General features: G+C 39.9%; 1 protein-coding gene across 4 annotated transcripts in view; it reads left to right on the forward strand.

Annotated features, from left to right (window-relative positions):
* The first annotated feature begins 2,096 nt into the window (after positions 1-2,096).
* Positions 2,097-21,470, forward strand: part of LOC138765097 (striatin-interacting protein 1 homolog) — a 46,195-nt gene continuing 26,821 nt past the window's right edge. For 2 of the 4 annotated variants that reach the window (XM_069941812.1, XM_069941815.1), the window contains exons 1-11: positions 2,097-2,271; positions 6,016-6,085; positions 7,329-7,403; positions 8,167-8,301; positions 9,222-9,342; positions 11,581-11,649; positions 12,333-12,439; positions 13,526-13,653; positions 14,155-14,337; positions 14,831-15,051; positions 19,647-19,712. In XM_069941812.1, the coding sequence (XP_069797913.1) occupies positions 2,113-2,271; positions 6,016-6,085; positions 7,329-7,403; positions 8,167-8,301; positions 9,222-9,342; positions 11,581-11,649; positions 12,333-12,439; positions 13,526-13,653; positions 14,155-14,337; positions 14,831-15,051; positions 19,647-19,712 (1,334 nt within the window). In that variant the 5' untranslated portion in view covers positions 2,097-2,112. The remainder of the gene's footprint in view (positions 2,272-6,015; positions 6,086-7,328; positions 7,404-8,166; positions 8,302-9,221; positions 9,343-11,580; positions 11,650-12,332; positions 12,440-13,525; positions 13,654-14,154; positions 14,338-14,830; positions 15,052-19,646; positions 19,713-21,470) is intronic. The other 2 variants (XM_069941814.1, XM_069941813.1) reach the window with 2 other exon arrangements.

Genomic DNA, 21,470 nt, shown 5'->3' on the forward strand with positions numbered 1-21,470 from the left:
TCAAGAGAACTCTTGTAGAAGGTTAACATGATGGTGGCCGGTAGCCTTGTCCGCTTCAGTCTGCTCAGAAGAGCACTTGCTGTAACGCCTATCGGACAAGGGAGCAGATGGGGTGTCCACAATTGGCCGCTTGTTAAGTGGCCCAAGGAAATAAAAAAAGTGTCAGAAATTGGATGAGCAGATTCTGGACTGGTTCGGTGGCATCTGGAGAGAAACACAATTAATGTTTCAGGTAAATGTTTGCGCTGTGATACTGCTGCAAAACAATGAATTTTATGACAATAAATTCTGATTTAAACCACTCAAACCAACTAGTCCATAGGCAGAATGCTATCTACAATTTTGTCGATGGCACCACAGTTGTCAACAGAATCACAAAAGGTAATGAGGAAGCTTCCAGAAGGGAAAGAGATCAGCTCGTTGAGTGGTGTCACACCAGTAATCTTGCACCCAACGTTAGTAAAATCAAGGAGATGAATGAGGAATTCAGGAGGAAGTCAGCAGAATATGAATCAGTCCTCATCAGAGAAACATAGAAAATAGGTGTAGGAGTAGGCCATTTGGCCCTTCAAGCCTACACCACCATTCATTATGATCATGGCTGATCAGTATCTGGTTCCTGCCTTCTCCCCATACCCCCTAATGTCCTTGGTCACAGGGCCAAATCTAACCTATGCTTAAATATTGACAGGGAACCAGCCTCAACTACTTCCTGTGGCAAAGAATTCCACACATTTACTATTCTCTGAGAGAAGAAATTTTTCCTTTTCTCAGTCCTAAAAAACTTCCCCCTTATTCTTAAACTATGGCCCCTGGTTCTGGTTTTTCCCAGCATTGGAAACAACCTTCCTGCATCTAGTCTGTCTAAACCCTTAAGAATTTTATGTTTCTATAAGACCCCCCTGCCAATCTTCTAAATTCCAGAGAATACAAGCCTAGTCTATCCAACCTTTCTTCATATGCGAGTCCCTCCATCCCCAGTATCAGCCCAGTGAACCTTCTCTGCACCCCCTTCAAGGCAAGGATATCCTTCCTCAGATAAGGTGACCAAAACTGCAGGCAGTACTCTACGTGTGGTCTCACCAAGGCCCTGTCCAGCTGCAGCAGGATCTCCCTACTCCTGGACTCAAATCCTCATTGAGGGCTCAATACTGGAGAGGGTTAAGAACTTCAAATTCCTGGGTGTCAACATCTCCGAAGATTTGTCCTGGAACCTCCATGTTGATGCAATCATGAAGAAGGCTCGCCAGCAGATATACTTTGTGAGGTGTTTGAGGAGATTAAGTATGTCACCGAAGACTCTTGAAAACTTCTACAGGTGTACAGTGGAGAGCTTTCTGGCTGGTTGCATCACTGTCTGTTACGGAGGTGCCATCGCTCAGGACAAGAAAAATCTCCAGACAGATGTCAATTCGGCCTGCAACATCACGGGTACCAGTCTTCACTGCATCGAGGATATCTCCAAGAGGCGGTGTCTTTAAAAAGCAGCCCTCCATCCTCGCTACCCAGGCCGCACCCTCTTCACTCTGCTACCATGGGAAAAAAGGTACAGGTGCCTGAAGATGAGCACTCAGCGACACAAGGACAGCTTCTTCACCTCCGCCATCAGATTCCTGAATGGACAATGAACCAAAGACGATGCCTTACTTTGACTTTCGTGCACTTTTTTTGGTAAGATGTTGTTTGCTGGAAAACCATAAATTTCGTGACTTGTTCCTGACAATAAACATTCTGATTCTCTCTAGTTTCAGGTGATCTTGCATCAACACCAAGTTTGAACAAGACGTAATTTATATTCTGTGAGGTGATAGCACCTCTCATCCTATTATTAGCGGCTGCTCAGCGAGTGCAAAGTAGGGTGAAGGAGGTGGGACTTACAGGCGGCCATGATGGGAAGGACACCCGGCTCCTCAGGGCGGCCATAATGAGAAGGGCACCCGGCTCCTCAGGGCGGCCATAATGGGAAGGGCACCCGGCTCCTCAGGGCGGCCATAATGGGAAGGGCACCCGGCTCCTTAGGGCGGCCACGTAAAGTGCGAAAGGAACCCGGCGTCGGGATGACGTCAGAATGATGCGGTGGATCTCGCGAGAAGCGGGCGGGCCAAGCCGGCGATGGAGACGGGCGGTGGGCCGCTGCCTGTCGGGCCCGGACCTGTGCTGGGGACAGCGCCGGTACCCGCTGCCACACCTCCGGCCAACAACAGTTTTGGCAAGCCCAGGGCTTTGCCGAAAGGCCGCGAGTTCTTCAGGAACCAGAGGAAAGACTCGGAGGTGAGGAGCGTCAATGGGCCCAGGGCAGAGTGACGGAGGGAGGGGCGGGATGTGGTTCAATGCCAGCCTTCTGCATGCTCATTTTGGTTTGCATTTAACACATTTTAAATGGCCCCATCTTTATTGCTTCTCTGGGTACCTATTAGTAGCATTCTGTCCCTTTAATGTCAATGCCACCTGTCTCCAGCCCTTTCCTGTACCCCACTGGCAGTTCTTCCTTCAAGGGTTCAGTCCCCTGCCATCTTTCCATGGCACCCTCCTTTATTAGCTGCCCCATGCTGCAGAATTGCACAGTCAATGGACAAGAGAGTTGTTAGCTCGACCTGCGCTATCACGGGCACCAGACTCATTCCATCGAGGGCATCTCCAAGAGACGGTGCCTTAAGAAAGCAGCCTCTAACCTCCAGAACCCCCATCACCCAGGCCAGGCCCTCGTCCCACTGCTACTATGGGGGGGGTGGGGGTTAAAGGTACAGGAGCCTGATGACAAGGACTGCTTCATCCCCTCTGCCATCATATTCCTGAATGAACGATGAACCACAGGCGCTACCTCACTTTTTCTTGCTCTATTTCTTTATTTGTTTTGAAGTGTGGTTTTTAGAGAAATGTTTGCACTGTGATGTTCCCACAAAACAACGGATTTCGTGACATGTTCATGACGATAAATTCTGATTCTGTTTCGCATCCCTCAAACCAACTTGTCTGTTGATGACCCACTCGTTTTGTGGATTTTGAGGTAGCTGATGAGAAGAGCAGCTGATGGAATAGGAGGTTGGTGCAATTGTATACCTCTGTGGTCTTCTGCTTGCTTTTGCTTCTCGAAATGACAAAGAAGGAAACTTGCTTGAAATCTAGAAAAATAAAATGCTGGAAACGAGTCAGAAAGCATCTGCAGGAAGAGGAACAGAGTTAAGGTTTCAGGTCACATTGTTGGAGCTCTTTCCTGGAGCATCAGGGGAAAACAGTTGTGGCTCTAATCATCTACAGATGTGTGATGCAAAGCGTGCTGACCAGCTGCATCACAGTTTGGTATGGGGATAACAATGCCCCTGAGCATAAAGCCCTGGAAAGATAGTGGACACACCTCAGGACGTCACTGGCAAAAACCTCCACACCATCGAGAACAACGACACGGAATGCTGCCGCTGGAGAGCAGCAGCAATCGTCGAGGATCCACACCACCCAGCACTCATTCTGTTCTCGCTGCTACCATCAGAAAAGAGGTGTAGGTACCACAAGACAGGGCCGTGTGGTTAGCGCAACGCTGTTGCAGCACCAGGGATAGGGACTGGGGGTTCGAATACCGTGCTGTCTGTAAGGAGTTTGTACATTCTCCCCATGTCTCCATGGGTTTTCCCTGGGAGCTATGGTTTCCTTCTCCCCCCCCCCCCCCTTCAAAAAGGGGTTTTCAGTCAATTGAAAATTAAAAGACATGGTCCTCCTGGTTTAGGAACAACTGGTACCCCTCCTCCATTTGACTCCTCAACAACAAACTTAATCAGGGACTCATTTAAGGACTTTTTCTTTTGCACTTTATTGATTTTTTTTCTCTATTGCAGTCAATTTGTTTACATTTCTTTGTTTGTTTACATGTGTACATTAAGTACCGTTTTTGTATAACCAATAAGTGGTAATTCTTCCTCTCCCAGAGGAAAAAGAATCTCAGGGTTTTGTTATATCATGCTTGTACTCTGACAATTAATTTGAATCTGAAATCTATTGCACAGATGATGGTGGCTGTTGGAGACCAATCAAGTTAGCCCTAAAATAGAGCTGCAAAAGCTCCTCAAGCCACTATTATCTACTCAAATCCTTTGATTTGCTTGTAATCTTTCTTCTGTCTTCAGATCATTAATGGGGATATTCACTGATGTCCACAAAGTGTACAATTCCTATCAAAAATAATTAGAAAATGAAGTAGTCCATGCAGAGCTGCAGCAAAGAGAGCAACACAAAAGTTTCCAGAAACTATCAGTTGTAGTAAATACACAGAGATGCTGGAGGAAGTCAGCAGGTCTTGCAGCACCCATAGGAGGTAGAGATATATAACCAATGTTTCAGGCAAGAGTCCCTCTTCAATGTAAAAAGCAGGCCGGAACAGGAATTAAAAGGCTGAGGAGAAGGAAAGAAAGGGGGAGGAGTACAGACCAACAGACAAAAGGTGGAATTTTTTATTATGGATGTGAGGACGGATGAAAGGAAAGGCGAGAATTGGTTGGAACATGGGGGAATTTTGGCTCTGAGGGAAAGGAGATAAGGGACAAGGGAAAGAAGACAGGGATAGATGTTTTGGGGGGGTGGGGGGGAAATGTTGGAGGCTAATGGAAACTGGAGAAGTCTATGCTAATGCTTCCTGGTTGTAGGGTGTCCAGGTGGACTATATTCAGGCATGGGTTGATGTGGCTTTTGCACCCCAGAACTGTAAAGCAACGAATATTTCCAACAAGCAAGTCCAATCACCGACATTTGAGATTCATTTATCTCCCCTATATTAACATCTTGGCAATCTCATTTTATTGGAAGCTCAACTTGATTCATAACATAAATATTATGACCGCAAGAGCATCTTTGAAGCAGAGTAACGAGGAGTGAATAGCTTGTTTCCTGTCGCCACAGAGTGTTTCCACTATATACAAAGCGCAAGATAGGAGCATAATGTAATACCCTTCACTTGCCTGGATGAGATGAAATCCATCAAAAATCAACAACATCCAGAACAAAATAACCCACCTTAGACATTCATTGTCTGATCCAGTAACACGGTGGCTATAATTTGCACCATCTACTAAATGCGTGGCTTGCCAAACCTCCTAAACTCATGACTACTAGCAAGACTGCAAGGAAACTGGAAGCACCATCAGGATCAAGAGCACAGGTGTCAGGCTTTTGGTGATTGGAGGCGAGGAACCCACGCAGGCTGTGGGCTGTTGTCAACTGCGATCAGAGAACTCACACCAGGCTGTGGACTGCTGGAGAATGGCTGAGGAGTACCTGGTATCAGCACAGGATGCGAGAAGGGTTCCAAGGGTGCTGAAGGTTTCCTGATTATGTCAGAGGTTCGGATCTGGAGCTCAGATTGCCACTTGTTTGGACTAGAATCTGTGTGGCTGGGGAGATGGCATGAACACTGGAGGTGAATCCAGAGACACTCGGTGTCTCTGGTTATGGAGGGCCTTCTCTTCTCTTTCTCTGGCTGTAAGGGGAACCTGGCAATTTCTACTAATGGTGAATCTGTTTTCCTTAAGGCACACAAAAGCAAATTTTGTGTAATATTACACCTGTTTTATTACATCATTAAAAGGAATCTTGAGAATCCCTTCCGTGCTGTGCACTTTCTTGACTTGGAAATGTATTTTCAGTCTTTCATTATTGCTTCGTCTAAATCTTGTAATAGCATTCATACAGAATGTCTGAAGCTGTTCAAGAAGAGATGGTTGACCTTCAACTTCTTGAGAATAATCATGAATAAGTTTCAATGCTGGCTATGCCAGATTTGACCACGTACAAAAATTTAATGTTAAAGAAAGTCTTCATCTCTATTGGTTTTCCCTTGCATTTGGTGTCATCTGCATTTAGAAAATGCTATTTTTCCCAAAGCGTTGTTAAAATATTTAAGTAAATGGTGATTTTCAATATTTTCAGTTTTGTTGCTTTGTATTTAAACATTGTAGAATTTCTATGCACTGACTGTTGGCTCTGATATTTAATTGCATTTTTGTTTGACTTCTTTCTTCCTAATCCTAGGGGTTCTCTGAGTCACCTGATCTGGAATTTGAATATTCTGATAGTGACAAATGGGCAGCTGAGCTTTCTGGTAAGAATGGAAAGTTAAACCATAAACCCCCCCCCCCCCCAATACAAGTTTCATACCTTTGCTGTGAGTGTTTGGGTCACTGTGTGTAATTAACTTGGTGTTAAGTGTTCAGTGTTTTGGGGGGGGGGGGGGGGGGGGAATGAAAAGAACTCTAAATTCTATGAAAAGTTTGTATAGAATTAACAAATCTGAAATGTTGGAGTTTGAGTAGAAAAACTTTAAAATATTAAAAAAAAAAGAAAGTTAACGATAATTTATGAAAAGATTTTTCCAGATAAAAAATATCATTTTTTCAGATCAAAAAATAAAATGTGATGCTATTAGATGTGAACTGATAGATTGAGGCAGCCAGCCAGCTCTGAACCTGGTGGGCTCTTTGGCTTTTTTGTCTCAGACAGAATGGGGGAAATTTATTCTGTCGCACCACTTGCTTGACTTGAGCAATTTACATAAACAGTCGACACTTGCAGCTGGACACAGTTACATACAATGACAGGAAGCAATTTTATTTTAAATGATTCTGGTGAATACAGCAATAGAGAATAGATTCTTATTGTCGTATTTTTGATCTTCTCCCTGGCCTGAGTTGGTGATAGGAGATGCTAAAATGCAGGTTGTGGGAGTTAACATGATCCTTAAATTCCTTTTCCTCTCTCTGTTGTACGTTTATCCACTTCCTTGCTTTGCTTGTGCTTCATGAAAACACACAATACTGGATGAACTGAGCAGGTCAAAACGACTTGGTTGATATTTTCTCCAAAGTTCACTGAAATGAGCAGTTGATGAGGAGGAAAGAATTGTGAAGAAATTATTGTGCACACAGAAGAAGAGAGTAGGGAGACAAAGAAAAATGATGATCAAGTGATACATATTAGTAGTATTCAACAAAACAAGAGTCAGTAAAATTCCTGTTTTTCATAATTCAAGTAACTGGCAAAAAAAATCGTAGAAAATAAATGGGGTTAAAAAAAAATGCTGATGTTTAAAATTGGCGCACTTTGCCATGAGTTCTCCATTCACACAACACACAGTCTCAAGCAATGGGAAATTCACTTCCCTGGCATCTACGATTCCCAAATGTGCAGATACCAGGGATTTTACTGTGCAATGAAAATAAAGGAAGTAAAAATCTCCTTTTTTAAAAAAAAAATAATTTGTATTTTGCATGATTATCCATTAATAGTTTTAATGACACAAGTTATGTTCTTAATTAACATTTCAAAATAATTCATATATTTAATAGAACTGTACAGCTACACAGAGGGTCCTGAGCTTCACTTAAACAGAAAATGCTTTGAGGATGAATTCAAGACTCATGGTAATGCCAAGCTTTTTGCTCTTAAATATTGTTTTTATTTAAAATATACTGTAGAAATAGATAAAGTTCACCTCAAAGACTCAAGGCCTTAAGTGTCTGTGCAAATAGCAATCTTGACAACATTTAATAATATTTTACTTAAATGTTTTCTTCATGACCATTCCAGAAATATATTTAAAGACTCTCCATTTCACATTTTAAGGTTTTCCACAGATGATCTGGCTTCCCTTGTTCATCTGGGACTAAATCATTCCTTAGATCTTTTTCCAGTTCATAATTCTTTTAATTTATCCCAAAGTTTCTTCTCGCCTCTTGTCTGGTCTCCACTGCCCAAAAAAATTATTGCACTGGTCATTTGCTATGCTTCATTTCTCAGAATTAAATCAAATAATTTTGATTCCTCCCAATTAATATACTCCATAGTACATTTTCACAAAGTGGAGGCAGAATGAGTCTTGACCTGCCACTTTATGGAAGATTAGCTCCTCTGGTTTCATTTCAGATGCATTATCTAAAATTCTGCAATTCATTTTGATGTTTTGTTCATTGTGTGGCTTATTCCTGCTTCTGGCACAGCTGCATTAAATGTCAAGTTTTAGGTCATAGTAGCATCATTATTTATTACGTGGCTGTTCCAATTGTGAATACTAGGTTCACAGGGTTTAATTTTTTTATGAGAACTGATGATGTACTTTTCTAGCCCACTATGGCTTACCATTGCCCAGTTTGAGTCACAAATACATGCCAATTATTTGCTGTGCAGTGAAAGACAAGAAATGGACAGAAGTGGATATCTCCGAGCACCAGGCTCATGCCATGCGTTTGCTGGATGGCTTGGAGGTAACTGCCAGGGAGAAGAGACTGAAAGTGGCTCGCGCCATACTCTATATGGCACAAGGTAACATCTTTTATTTATCTGGGTTTTTTGGTGATTTTTTTGCTGATTTTCAGTGACTATTATTCTGGAGTTTCAAGTTATCACCCTCTATCCACTTTCTTTCCATCCTGAAAGGCTTGGCTCCAATTTTCAAACCTGCTTCCTTTCTTAGTCTCCAAAACCATTTGAGACAGTTTTGCTCTGTTAACTCCATCTCTTTTCCTTAGTTCATTTAAGCATTTATTGAAATTGCCTTTTGCCCTTAAATTGAGGAGAAATTCAGTTGATTTGTATTTAGATTTCCAAAAAGCATTTGGTAAGGTCCTACTTCAAAGGTTAGTATTCGCTCATGGATTTGAAATTATATCCAAGTGTGGGTAGAGGAGTAGTTAACAGAAAGTTTTGGGGAAGATGAGTAGTTTTCAGGTTGCTAAGTGAATGAGGGTAGGATTAGTGTAAAAATAGATGGTTGATGGCAGGCATGGACTTGGTAGGACAAAATGCCCATTTCCTTGAATCTCTCTGATTCTATTTTGTAATGAGGTGTCACAGACATCAGTGTTAAAGTCTCGACGAAGTATTTAATGATTTAAATTGATAGAGTGTAATGCAACTAAGCTTGCTGATAATACAAGTATATGTTGGAAAACAAGTTTTGAGGAGGATGTGGAATCTGCAAAGGAATATGTAGGGTTAAGTGGAAAAAATTTGGGAGTGGAAACATTTGGGGGAGTATTATAGGAGGAAATAGGCTGATAGGGGAATAGAAATTTAAAAGGAAATGGTTCAGAATCCAGCCCCTCCCTCCTTACCCTCCAAACTATTGCCATCTGTCATGCTTGGAATATTATTAATGTTAAATTCTATGTAAATATGATTTGATATTACCTGTAGAACAAAATTAGAGCAGGCAAGTTGTAATCCTTTATTTTGGCTTGCAGGTACCTTTGGTGAATGTAATTCTGAGGGAGAGGTCCAACAGTGGATGAGATATAATGTATTCCTGTTGCTCGAGGTTGGCACCTTTACTGCATTGGTGGAGCTACTCAGCATGGAGATTGAGTGAGTGCCAAAAATACATGGGCACGCACAAGGATTTCATGATCAAGTGGATGTTATGTCAAACATTTAAAACACAGTGAAATTATTTGCAAATTGTTCTCTGATTGGTTGGTTGCTCAAGTTTTAAGCAGCTTTTTGATTTTCTTTTTGATCAATTCAAGGTGAACAATGAGGGGAAAAAACAATGATGAAATTAATTGGTCAGATCTATCCAGTGACCAATATTGACTCGTTCAGCGAACGGCCTCTTCTTTGCTAAGTGATTTAATGCTCTCTAAAACTGAATGAGGAAAATATGATTCCTTCGTGACAGATTGAAAGCGAGACTTACATTAAACATCATTTTGAGCTCTTTCAGCACAGAAATTTAGGAAGAAATTCTCAATTAATTTAAAGTTGGCAGAATGATCTCATTGGATACCTGAGGCATACACTGGGGGAGGGGAAAGAACAATATTGGACTTCATATGCTGCAAGTGAACCTGTCATTCAGCCCAACCCTCTGGGAGAGAGAAAAATTAGTCTGTTCCCCTGTGAGACATCCATAAAGTGAGAGCTTGAGTAATTTGAAAATATTGCCCAAGAAGGGATCTCTCATTCTCAATCTTATCAAAATAAAAATTTTCTTAGATGTTTTATGATTGGTCTTCAGTGTGACTGGCTAATGGGCTACTCTGTTCAACATCTCTATATGGCACATCTTTCAATTATCACACAGTACAGGACCTGCAGAATTTCAGGTACAATGTTTTTCTAAGAAACAGTATAGCTTCCAGCTTGGAGCATTTGCGTATTTCAGTAAGGAGGGTTACCTGTCTTTACATGTCATTGATTGAACATTGCAATAGCAAAGACCACAAGCTTCTCCCATTCCCAGCATCCAGCCATCTGTTTTTGAGATTAAGATGTGGGTTGGAGTTCAGGATAATTCATTGTGATGAACCTTTGCAGAGGTTGAAAGAGAAACTGCTGTGAAAGTAAATTTGAATTGTTCAGATTAGAAGCAAATAAAGATAATCCCATCCTTCTGCTCAGTGGAAATGGGCTGGAGCCATATTTTATGGTGAATGGGATAAGAAGACAGAGATTGAGGTTATGGAGAATATAATTTAATGCAATTTGGAAGGATTCAAAAATGAGACACGAATGAATGTTCAATTAAAAACACCTACCACAATAATAGAAATACATTTCATAGTTTTAGTTGAGGTGGGCTTGTTTTAAAAAAAAACTACAGAACAATGTTAATAGCTCTGAAATGTTATGTTACAATACAGGCTAAAAAAAATTTTTAGATATACAGCACAGTAACAGGCAATTTCAGCCCATGATTCTGTGGTCGTCTAATTAACCTACACCCCCGATACATTTCAAATAGTGGGAGGAAACCGGAGCCCCCAGGGAAAGCACACACAGACACGGGAGAATGTACAGACCGCGCAAGATTCGAGCCACTGTTCTGTTTGCTGGTGCTGTAAACACTTTGCACTAACCACTACACCAGCCGTGCCACAAATTAACTTTGGTCAGTTGCTATTGTGGTTAATATGTTAATGGAAATTGAATCCAAGGTGATATGAAGTGTACTCTGATGCCTTTCATTTGAGCCATATCATTCCTAATGATTTTGAATATTTCAGAATTAGGATAAGTACAGGTACTCCATGACTTGTGACCTATATGACTTGGGTCCATCTGCACATACGACCAAAAATTTGTTTTAAAAAAAAATAAAAAATTCATGAATATTTTGTTGTATTTGACAAAATATAACGGGGATTCAGGGCATGTAGGAGCAAAAATATGCATACTTGCCTTGTTAGTTGGCATCCCAGAGTCCGTAGGATGGGTGTGGACATCTTGATTCCTGCACATGTGCACAAGTCTTCGGTCGAGTTGCCAACTCAAGACTCGTGCATGCGCACAGGAATCAAAATTGTCGCGCCCAGCCTACGGACCCTGGAACGCCGACTAACAAGGTAAGTGTGTATATTTTGGCTCTTACATGCTCTGTATCCCTGTTATAGTTTGTTAAATACAACATAAACTGTGTAAATTTTATATTTTTTCTTTTTATTGTTTTAATAAATGTATGCAATTCTGATGTGTCCATTCTGAGATAAGACCTATCCTTCAGTCCAAGTTACGGTAGTAAGTCAGGGAGAACCTGTATTTATTTAGGAATATTTGTGTGCAGGTGATTGTGTTCTCATTATTAAACTTGATTTTATCTTCCAGCAACAGCGCTGCATGCAGTAATGCAGTAAGGAAGCCAGCAATCTCTTTGGCTGACAGTACAGATCTCAGGTAAAAAAAAGATAATTATTGCATTTGAATAGGCAAGTACTCTAACCCACTGTAGCAGAGATATGTTTTTTGCCTCCTTATCCTAATTATCCCAAGGACTAATTTTCTGTGCAGAATTACTTGCCATAATTCCCTAATCTCCCTCTTTCTTACTGTCATAATTTGAATAAATGTTCTAAATTTTATCCTTTCTACTTCTTTCACCATATTTTATCTTCTTCGGAAATGATCCCTTTGATTGTTTTGCCTGGAGAAAAGGTTCTCTGGCCTTTCATGTATAAAGCTAGGTCTACGCTATACACATATAGACCCTCAACTCAGGTTTCTGACTAAACTCTTAATTTGCCTGATGTTGAATTTACCAAATCCTAAATTGAAAGCAGAATCTTTTCTGGTCATTGAGATATTTTTGCTTTGCCTGTACAATTAGCTCCAGCTTGTATAGTTGCCAGCTCAAAGACCATAATGCAAAGCCATTTATGGGGCTTGTGTAATAGGGTAAAGACTATTATAAAGGTAGGTGTTGAATCAAAGATTATACTGCAGGGCTTTGTCCAGAATTAAAGCATTAATGTCATGTGCTCTTGTTTATTACCTGGGATTTCTTTGAGTTCAGTGAATGTTAAACTCTTTGTATTTGTTCATGCTTTTTCCCCAATTTGCTCCATATCTCTATTTCCCAGAGTGCTGCTGAACATTATGTACTTGATGGTGGAAACAATCCGTCAGGAAACAGATGAGGATAATCCAGAATGGAGAGCAATGAGAGAGACCTTCAGAACAGATTTAGGTGTGGATGTAAATTTTGTCCGACTAATAAAATGTTCTAAGCATAAAGAAATCCAAATTTTAAAATTTGGTGCATCATAATTCCTAGTTAATTGGTGCCACGTGTCTCTCAATTCTTAAAAGTTATTAAAATATTAATTGGAATGGGGAGAAATATAAAAGTGTTCTTTATTGTGTTCCTTCCCATTACAGGGAATTGTCTTGAGCTGAGTAAGACTCATTTGATGGGCATATGTTTGATCACATACCTACATTTCTGTGCCATCCTAGTTCTATTTCCATGATATCAGGTGTCTGGAATCCTCATCTGTGTTTTTTTTAAATTTCTGGTCATAGATATAGTACATTTCTGGACAATCTTAGACCTATCTCAAGTAAATATGCTCACTTTGCTGTCGGTACCTTAAATTGCTCAAAATCTCTTTTTTTCCAAGCTGCCCTTATTAGTTTCTGTTCTGACAGAACTTCAGATTTAACATCCTCATTTCTGCTTTGAACTATTGCCAAAATTGTGGCATGCCCCCATCACCACAGCCACTCTGATCTGTGAACTCCACCATCCAAAACATCTAAATTTGCACATTCCAAAACTGGTGCTTTGTGGATTCCCATGTTTAATTGTTCCAACTTTTTGGAGTTTAGGAATTCAATCCCTTTACCTCTGTTTTTCTAACACCCTCCCAATTTCTTTCTAAGCCTCTACCACTCACCAATTTTTTTTTTCTCAAAATGCCCTGATATCACATTCCCTATGGATCTGAAATTTGTCAAGTTTCTATTTGAAGTATCCTGGGGCATTATTTTCATTAACTCACTGGAATAGGCTGATGGCTTCTTTTAGGGTAGAATTAAAAAATGAGGAACTTTACTGTTACATTAATGTTAAGTGAAGTTTTATGTTCGGTTGAGACTCACAATGATAAAATGTGATATTCACTGAGTTATTTTAACAAATGTTTCCCAAAATATTTAGATTTTTTGTTAAAGATTTAATGTTTGCCTTACTTAATCCTATTCAGGATTTTTTTTTTAAGTGTACCATGTATTCACTTGCTTGTACAAGATGTGGTCTTTTTTTTCCTTACAGGTGTATCCTTGTACAACAATGAGCCATTTTCAGTTATGCTGTTTGGAATGGTAACCAAATTCTGCAGTGGCCATGCTCCACATTTCCCCATGAAGAAGGTCCTGTTGTTGCTTTGGAAAACTGTATTAGTAAGTTTAATAAAAATTAAGCTATTTAGATATTCAGTTGAGAAGTTGTTTCACCTTGCACATGAAGTAAAGATAACCAATCTTCATGATGGTTAAGAAGGAATAACTGTTCTCTAAAGTCAGAGAAAGATCTTGGCATTTTCCTTGAGTTGGTTTTATGAACTTGCAAGATATTAAATCGATCTCAGCATCATGGGCTAAATATGGATAGATTAGTAAAATTATTTTAATTCCGAATTGATGTCTCGCAGTTTGAAATTGGGAAGTATTTGACTAGGATCAGCTATAGTGCCTTCCAAAGTTGAATATCATGTTCCCATTTGAATGCAGTTTAACAGACCCTCCATTGATTGTTGAACCAATAATTTCATTAAGATTTATGGATTATTAAATTGCTACAAGAATTCTCTCGACTCTCCAAGTTGGCTGAGCTATCAGGTGGCTTAACAAAGAGTCTAGGATAATATCTTTCAGATCTTTTTAATTTTCCATTTTAAACAGTTGTCATTGGGAGGCTTTGAAGACTTGCAGGTTCTTAAAGTGAAGAAGCGTGAAGCACTGGGTCTCCCACCACTTCCTGAAGACAGCATCAAAGTTATCCGTAATATGAGAGCTGCCTCACCACCAGCATCTGCTTCTGACTTAATAGAACAGCAGCAGAAGCGAGCTCGCAGAGAGCACAAGGTGAGGTTGATGTACGTTCACCAGTGTACAAAGAAACTAGTTTCAGTTTATTTAACTCTTGGTTTTACAGAATGATTAGGTTGCATTTGGATTTCTTCAGCAGTGTGAAAAACATTGACGAGCAAAATAGTTTGCTGTGACGTGTTCTTAAATTTGATCATCAGAAGTATCTTGTGATAGGTTTTGTTTTAGCCATTTATTTTCTAAACATTTGACATGAAAAAAAATTCTGATTTCCCTTCAGTACAATTGTTAACTTGTAGCAGTCATGGTCTTGTGTTTTGTGGATCTTAAACCGGTCAAACATAGTGGTGTTTAAGAAATGGACATGAAGGATGAGAAGGAAATGCCAGGTGGAAAGCATCTGCAAACATGTTGGAAAGAATTAAATATAAATGGGAGGAACAATCATTCAAAAGTACTGTGAGAAATGTGGACATGGGAAGTTGATTTTATATTTTGCTCAAATTTCTTCTGTATAATCCAAATGCAGGCACTTATGAAGCAAGATAACTTGGATGCTTACAATGAGAAAGACCCATACAAGACAGAAGATCCTCGTGAAGATGATGATGAAAATGAGGATAATGATAATTCACTTGAGACAGAAACATTTCCTTTGGAAAGGGAAGAGGTTTTGCCACCACCGATCCCTCACCCTACCTGTGAGCGTTTATCTCTTCCAAAGGGATTGCCTTGGGCACCTAAAGTGAGGTGAGGAACCTGTTCATTCATGGGTTACTTGTTCATTTTTGGGTTGTATCACTGTAACTTTCCATGCAAGTATCATTGTAAAGTATATTCCAAGAAATTTTTTCTTCCTTGGGTGGTGGTGGTACTGATTACCATTGTTCTTCCTCAACCTGCCATGGCCACAAAGATCAGGAGGTTCTGATTCTGCATTTGTGGCCAGGCTGTGGTTTTTCCTATCATTCATTTCTTCAAGTTGAATGCCAAAACTGCATGATGGTTCACCATTTATTCACTTGTCAAAATACTCCTGTCATTTACATGTTCATGCCTGTATGGAGAATAGAGCAGAAAGTTGAACTCGTCTTTTCGCTCCATGGATAGTTGTACATTGATTTCAGATACAGATTTAGATTTATTGTCAAGAGTACATACATGACATCACATACAACCCTGAGATTCCTTTTCCTGCGGGCAAGGCAGAATTATCACTTATTGGTAGTGTAAAAAAAAACTGCACACCATGAACAAATGTAAACAACCGTGCAATACAAAGAGGCAAAAAAAAAGTGCAAGAGTCCTTAAGTGAGTCCCTGATGATTGTGGCAGCATTCCCCATAGGTGTTCTTGATGGTGGGGAGGGTTTTGCCTTTGATGTCTTGGGCTGTGTCCACTACCTTTTGCAGGGCTTTATGAGGGGGGGGGTGGTGTGGTTGGTGTCCTCTTACCAGACCGAGATGTACCGATCAGCACACTTTCCACCACACCTCTGTAGAAATTTGCCAGGGTTTCCGATGTCATACCAAACCTTTGCAAACTCCTGAGGAAGTAGAGGAGCTGACACGTTTTCTTCACAATGCCATTAGTGTGTTGAGTCCAGGAAAGATCCAGGGATTGGAGATAAAGATTTTGAAATAACATTTTGCATACTTCCAAAGGAAAGAATTGCCATTGTTATTTTTGGTATCCCATTTTTATTAGACAAATGTAAAATTTTTGATGCTTAATTGATTCATTCACAAACAAATTTTAGAAAGACATCTCAAGTCAAATTAGAACCTTGCCCTTTAAGTGCTTTATTCAGATCATTTCAAGAAGATGATGTTTTACTGACTCCAACTTAAAACTGAATTTAATCTTTTACTTCCTTGATGGCCAGACATGCCGTTTTGATTAAATGGAAAGACAATATGCCCCACCCCCCCACACACACACACACACACACACACACACACACACACACACACACACACACACACACACACACACACACACACACACACACACACACATTAAAGATTCAAATAGTAACTTTCAAAAGACTTGGGGCCCATTTATGGACTATTATCACAACCTCAAGTATTTGGATGTTTAGTTGCTTTGGTGCTGTGCTGTCTGGTTCCATGTTGGTGTCACTTGATCTTTTTAACCTTGTTTAGTGGCCAGGTTTTTCTTTGGGATTTTCTCTTTTAAAATTTTGGTAATATAGATAACTGATTTGTTCAACTGCGAATATTGTAAACATTGGATAAAATTATAATAGAAGGAAAGAGAATTGTAAAGATTTTTTAAAAATTATAACGTTCTTGAAAATAATTTATAATTTCATTTCATTCCTTTTTTTCTCCTTTGGGTTGGGGTTCTTTTTTGATGTTATGCTTTGCCAATGTGCTCTGGATTTTCGAATTGTGTTGATTTTTGGGGAAAAAAAATAATTTCCAATTTATTTTAATTGTTTTACATCGTATAATTGTATTGTTCAATTGTTTATACTTTAAATATTAATTAAAATATTTTCAAGTAATTTTTGGTAACAAACCTATAAAATGTGAGAAATATTCAAGTTCAAGCAGCATATGAAGAATGAGAAATGAGTTATTATTAGAAGGCATAATAATGTTATAAGCAGGAAACTCTAGACAGGACAGAGGGATGGATAACTGAATTGGCAGGCAAATTGAATGCAGATGCTTCACAATGCCCAAGCGGTGTATGGCCTCTCCAATACAGAGGAAATGAATCCCTTTTCATTTTCTTTCTTTCAAAAGGATGAAATCCTAAGGGGGCTTGACAGGATAGATGTTGAGATGTTTTCATGAGTTCAAGAGTCACATACAAGGGGCATGTCTATGCAATCTGCTGGTCATTTAAAATGGAGCTATGTGTACATCAAAGGTTCAGAATTTATTGTCATGAACAAGTCACGAAATTCAGTGCTTTGTGGCAACATCATAGTGGAACCATTTTTACAACAATTTTTAAAACAAAATTGAGAACAGCATAGATTCCTGATCATTCAGGAATCTGATGGCAGCGGGGAAGAAGCTGTCCTTGTGCCGCTGAGTGCTCATCTTTAGGCTCCTGTACCTTTTTCCTGATGGTAGCAGAGTGAAGAGGGCATGGCCTGGGTGGTGAGGATCTTTTGAGGACATTATTAAGGCACCACCACTTGTAAATGTCCTCGATGGAGGCTGGTGCCTGTGATGTCGCAGGCTGAGTTAACAACCTTCTGGAGTTTATTCTTGTCCTGAGAGTTAGCGACTCCATACCAGACAGTGATGCAATCAGCCAGAATGCTCTCCACAGTACACCTGTAACATTTTTGAGAGTCTTCGGTCACATACAGAATCTTTTCAAGCATCTCACAATATATAGCAGTTGGTGAGTCTTCTTTGTGATTGCATCGACTTGGAGGCTCCAGGACAGGTCCTCGGAGATGTTGACACCCAAGAAGTTGAATTTCTTGCCCCTATCCACTACTGAGCCCTTGATGAGTACTGGGCCGTGTTCCCCTGAGTTCATCCAGTGCCCACAATCATCATCTTGGTTTTGCTAATGTTAAGTGTGAGATTGTTGGCATGACACCACTCAACGAATTAAGTTATCTCCTTCCTGTACACTTTCTCATTGCCGTTTGTGATTCTGCCGACAACTGTGGTGTCATTGGCAAATTTGTAGATGGCATTGGAATTGTGCCTGGCCACACAGTCAAGGATATCTAAGAGGAGTGGGCTAAGCACGCATCCTTGAGATGCGCCTGTGTTGATAATCAGATTGGAGGAGACATTGTTTCCAATTCGTACTGACTGGTCTTTCGATGAGGAAGTCAAGGATCCAGTTGCAAGGGGGGGGAGGTGGTGCAGAGGCCTAGAGTTTGTAGCTTGTTGACTAGCACTGAGGGAATAATGGTGTTGAAGGCTGAGCTGTACTCCATGAAGAGCAGTTGTATGTATGAGCTGCTGTTTCTGAGGTGATCCAGAGCTGAGTGGAGACCCAGCGATGTTGTGACTGCTGTGGAGCGATTATGATGATGGGCGAATTGCAGAGTCCAGTCCTTTGCCGAGGTATGTGTTAATTCTGGTCGTGACCAGCCTCTTAAAGCATTTCATCACAGGAGAAGTTGGTGCTATTGGGCAATATTCGTTGAGGCAGCTCCCACTGTTCTTCTTGTGCACCGGGATGATTGATGCCCTTTTGAAGCAGGTGGGAATCTCTGACTGCAGCAGTGAGAGGTTGAAAATGTCCACGAACACTCGGCTAGTGGTTGGGGCTGTCAGGGCCTGATGCCTTGCGAGGGTTTAGCCTCTTGAATGATGTTTTGATGTCTTCCTCAAAAACAGATATTACAGGGTCCTCAGCCTTTGCAGGGATCCTGGAAGGCACTGTTTGGTTTTCCTTCTCAAAGCGAGCATAGGTATTCAGCTTATTGGGTAATGAAGCATCACAGCCATCTCTGTTGTTAGCTCTCGCTTTGTAGGCTGTAATGGCCTGCACTCCCTGCCATAGCTGGTGTGTATCTGTCTCTAGCTTCCTCCGGAATTGCCATTTTACTTCAGAGGTGGCTTTCCACAGGTCGTACCTGGGCTTCTTGTAGAGATTGAGATCCCCAGCCTTAAGTAACCTCAGCAGATTGCGAATCCTGATTCATCCAAGGCCTCTGGTTGGGAAACACCCAGTATGTGTGCATGGGCATTCAGGTTACAAGTATCTTGAAAGTCCTGCCCCAAAAGTTGGTGAAGGTTAGATCATTAGATACTTTTGAGGAAAAGTTAAATATTTGAAAGATTGAGGAATTGACAATTATAAATAACTGGCACAGAAGAGGAATTGAGAACAGCATAGATCAGCTGTGGTCATATTGAATGGCAGAACAGGATTGAAGGGCTTGATAGATATCTTTTTTCTTGAGTTCTAGACTACTTGTAAGTGAAGCAAAAATTGACTTGATTCACTCCCAATCTAGTAACCTGCATTAGGTGCGTACAATTTAGTGTCCTCAAACATTTGACTTCAGCAGTTTATCACTAAGCCAACCCTGGCCTTGTCCTGTCAGAGATTTTTCCCTTTATTCCATCATCTTTCTCCCACATTCTGTGACTTAAAACTAACTTTTTTTTCTCTCAAGAATTGACACCTGCTCTTGACAAAGGGTCTTCAAACTGAAATGTTAATTATTTCTCTTTCCGCAGATGTTGTCTCGCCTGCTGAGCGTTTTCACCAATTTTTGTTTCAGATAACTTGTATCTCAAGTGGAACTTTGAATTGTTTATTTCAAATTTCTCAGCATACTTTTTCAGATCTTCCCCCATGTTGCTAAACCATTTTATCTTCTCCCTTAGGGAAAAAGACATTGAAACTTTTTTAGAATCCAGCAGAAGTAAATTCATTGGTTATACTTTGGGATGGTGAGTATTCTTTTCTGTTGGTAATAATTCTAGTGATTTTCAGTGGATTTGCTAAGTTTATAAATTCATGAGTTAACGTTGCCACAATTGTTGTTTTTCCCTGGAGACTAGAGTTACTTCGTCACTCTGTCATTTCTTGACATTTTTGGAAATTTGTCTCTGGTCAATACAGTGGAGCCCCATTATAATGTAATAGTTGGGGTCCCAAAAAAAATCACCGCGAAAAAAAGCAAGGTCAAGCTAAATTGGGGTTTCACCTCTGTGTACAATATATGCACACATCAAATGTGGCAGCAACCCCACCACCCCCCCGCCCCACCTGCTCGCGGCTGCACACACGTTCCCCCTCTTCATCGATGTGATGAATTCCCCACCAAAATGAACATTACTGTACTTTATCATTTAGACACGCAACTTCTAAACATTTGCTGCACCACAGGGTGGCCATCCCTGGTACTGCATCTTTTAACGCTTATCGTCCTATCTCAAGGAATGGAACTTGGTCGTTGGACGGTCCAATGACTCATTTCGTTATATCTGAATTCACGTTAAGTCGGGGTTCCACTGTCGCAAGCCATTCCAAACCTCACTGTCAATTTTTCCAAATAAAAAATATTCACTTATTTTACTTTAGAATTTTACAATTTAAAATATGCTTTGTAAATGATGATGAAGTTTGTGGGATAGATGACTTTGTTCTGGGCAGGTGGTATTAAACATTTTTCTGTCATAAAATAATGTGACATTTCTTATAGTCTGCCTCAGAATTAAGTCCAGCATTTATCCCAATCTTCGAAGAACTTCCTTAGTAAGCCACTATATTTTATTTACAAATCTTGAACTTTTTTAGGGAACTGACTTTCAATTTGTTTTAACAAATGTATATTAAGGAATAAGAAACACCCTTAATACCATCTGTTACTCATCACAAAGGAATTTTCCATTTGATAGGTTGGTATTAATGTCTCATTTGGCTCGTTGATATGTTTTGGAAGCAATTAAATATAATCTTTGATTAAATTGCTCTCAAGCTGATAAGCAAGTAAATTAACTTTCAAATCATTAAGGAACAAGTTGTGTTAAATGCTGTCATGTTGTTACAAGTAACAATGTCAAATTTATTGAAGAGTAAATAAAAGATGTTGTATATATTGAGTTTTTTGTAACTGTAAATTGGCAATAGCTGACTAGAAAAGCATCTACAGTTTGAATTTATAAATTAGTGAGGTTAAAGCATTCGATTAGGTAGCTGAGAAGAAAACCGATTTATCAAGTCATTATTTTGCATTCAGTTTTTGTAATTCTCTTTCCTTCCTTGGGATGCAAGAGCTGACTTCTAGATTTTTTTGAGTCTGTTAACTTCCTTCAGAGTTCCATGGTTATTTATATTTGAATATTTGGTTCCAATTAAACCTGAGTTAGTCAAAAATAGAAATATCTGAGATCCTTTCCATCTTTCTTGATTCTACAGTGCTCAGAATTAAATGACATTCTTCTTTCTGCCTGCAGAGCTGGTTTGGTCATAATATTAATTTCCATTGTTGGATCTGTCCTTGATGACATCTTGCAATGATAAAGTTGCTTTTTCCAGCTTCTATACAGACATTCACAAAATAGAATGGGTAGATGCTGACTGAGTTAATACAGAAGAATTTATTTTAGCACAGCAAATTAAAACTTCTGAGTGATTCATATATTAAGGGCCAAATGATATGTCATAATCCCCAATGAACCAATAATTTTAGTGTTCTGCTTAAT

This window comes from Narcine bancroftii, chromosome 5, assembly GCF_036971445.1.
Source record: "Narcine bancroftii isolate sNarBan1 chromosome 5, sNarBan1.hap1, whole genome shotgun sequence".
NCBI classification, from domain to species: domain Eukaryota; kingdom Metazoa; phylum Chordata; class Chondrichthyes; order Torpediniformes; family Narcinidae; genus Narcine; species Narcine bancroftii.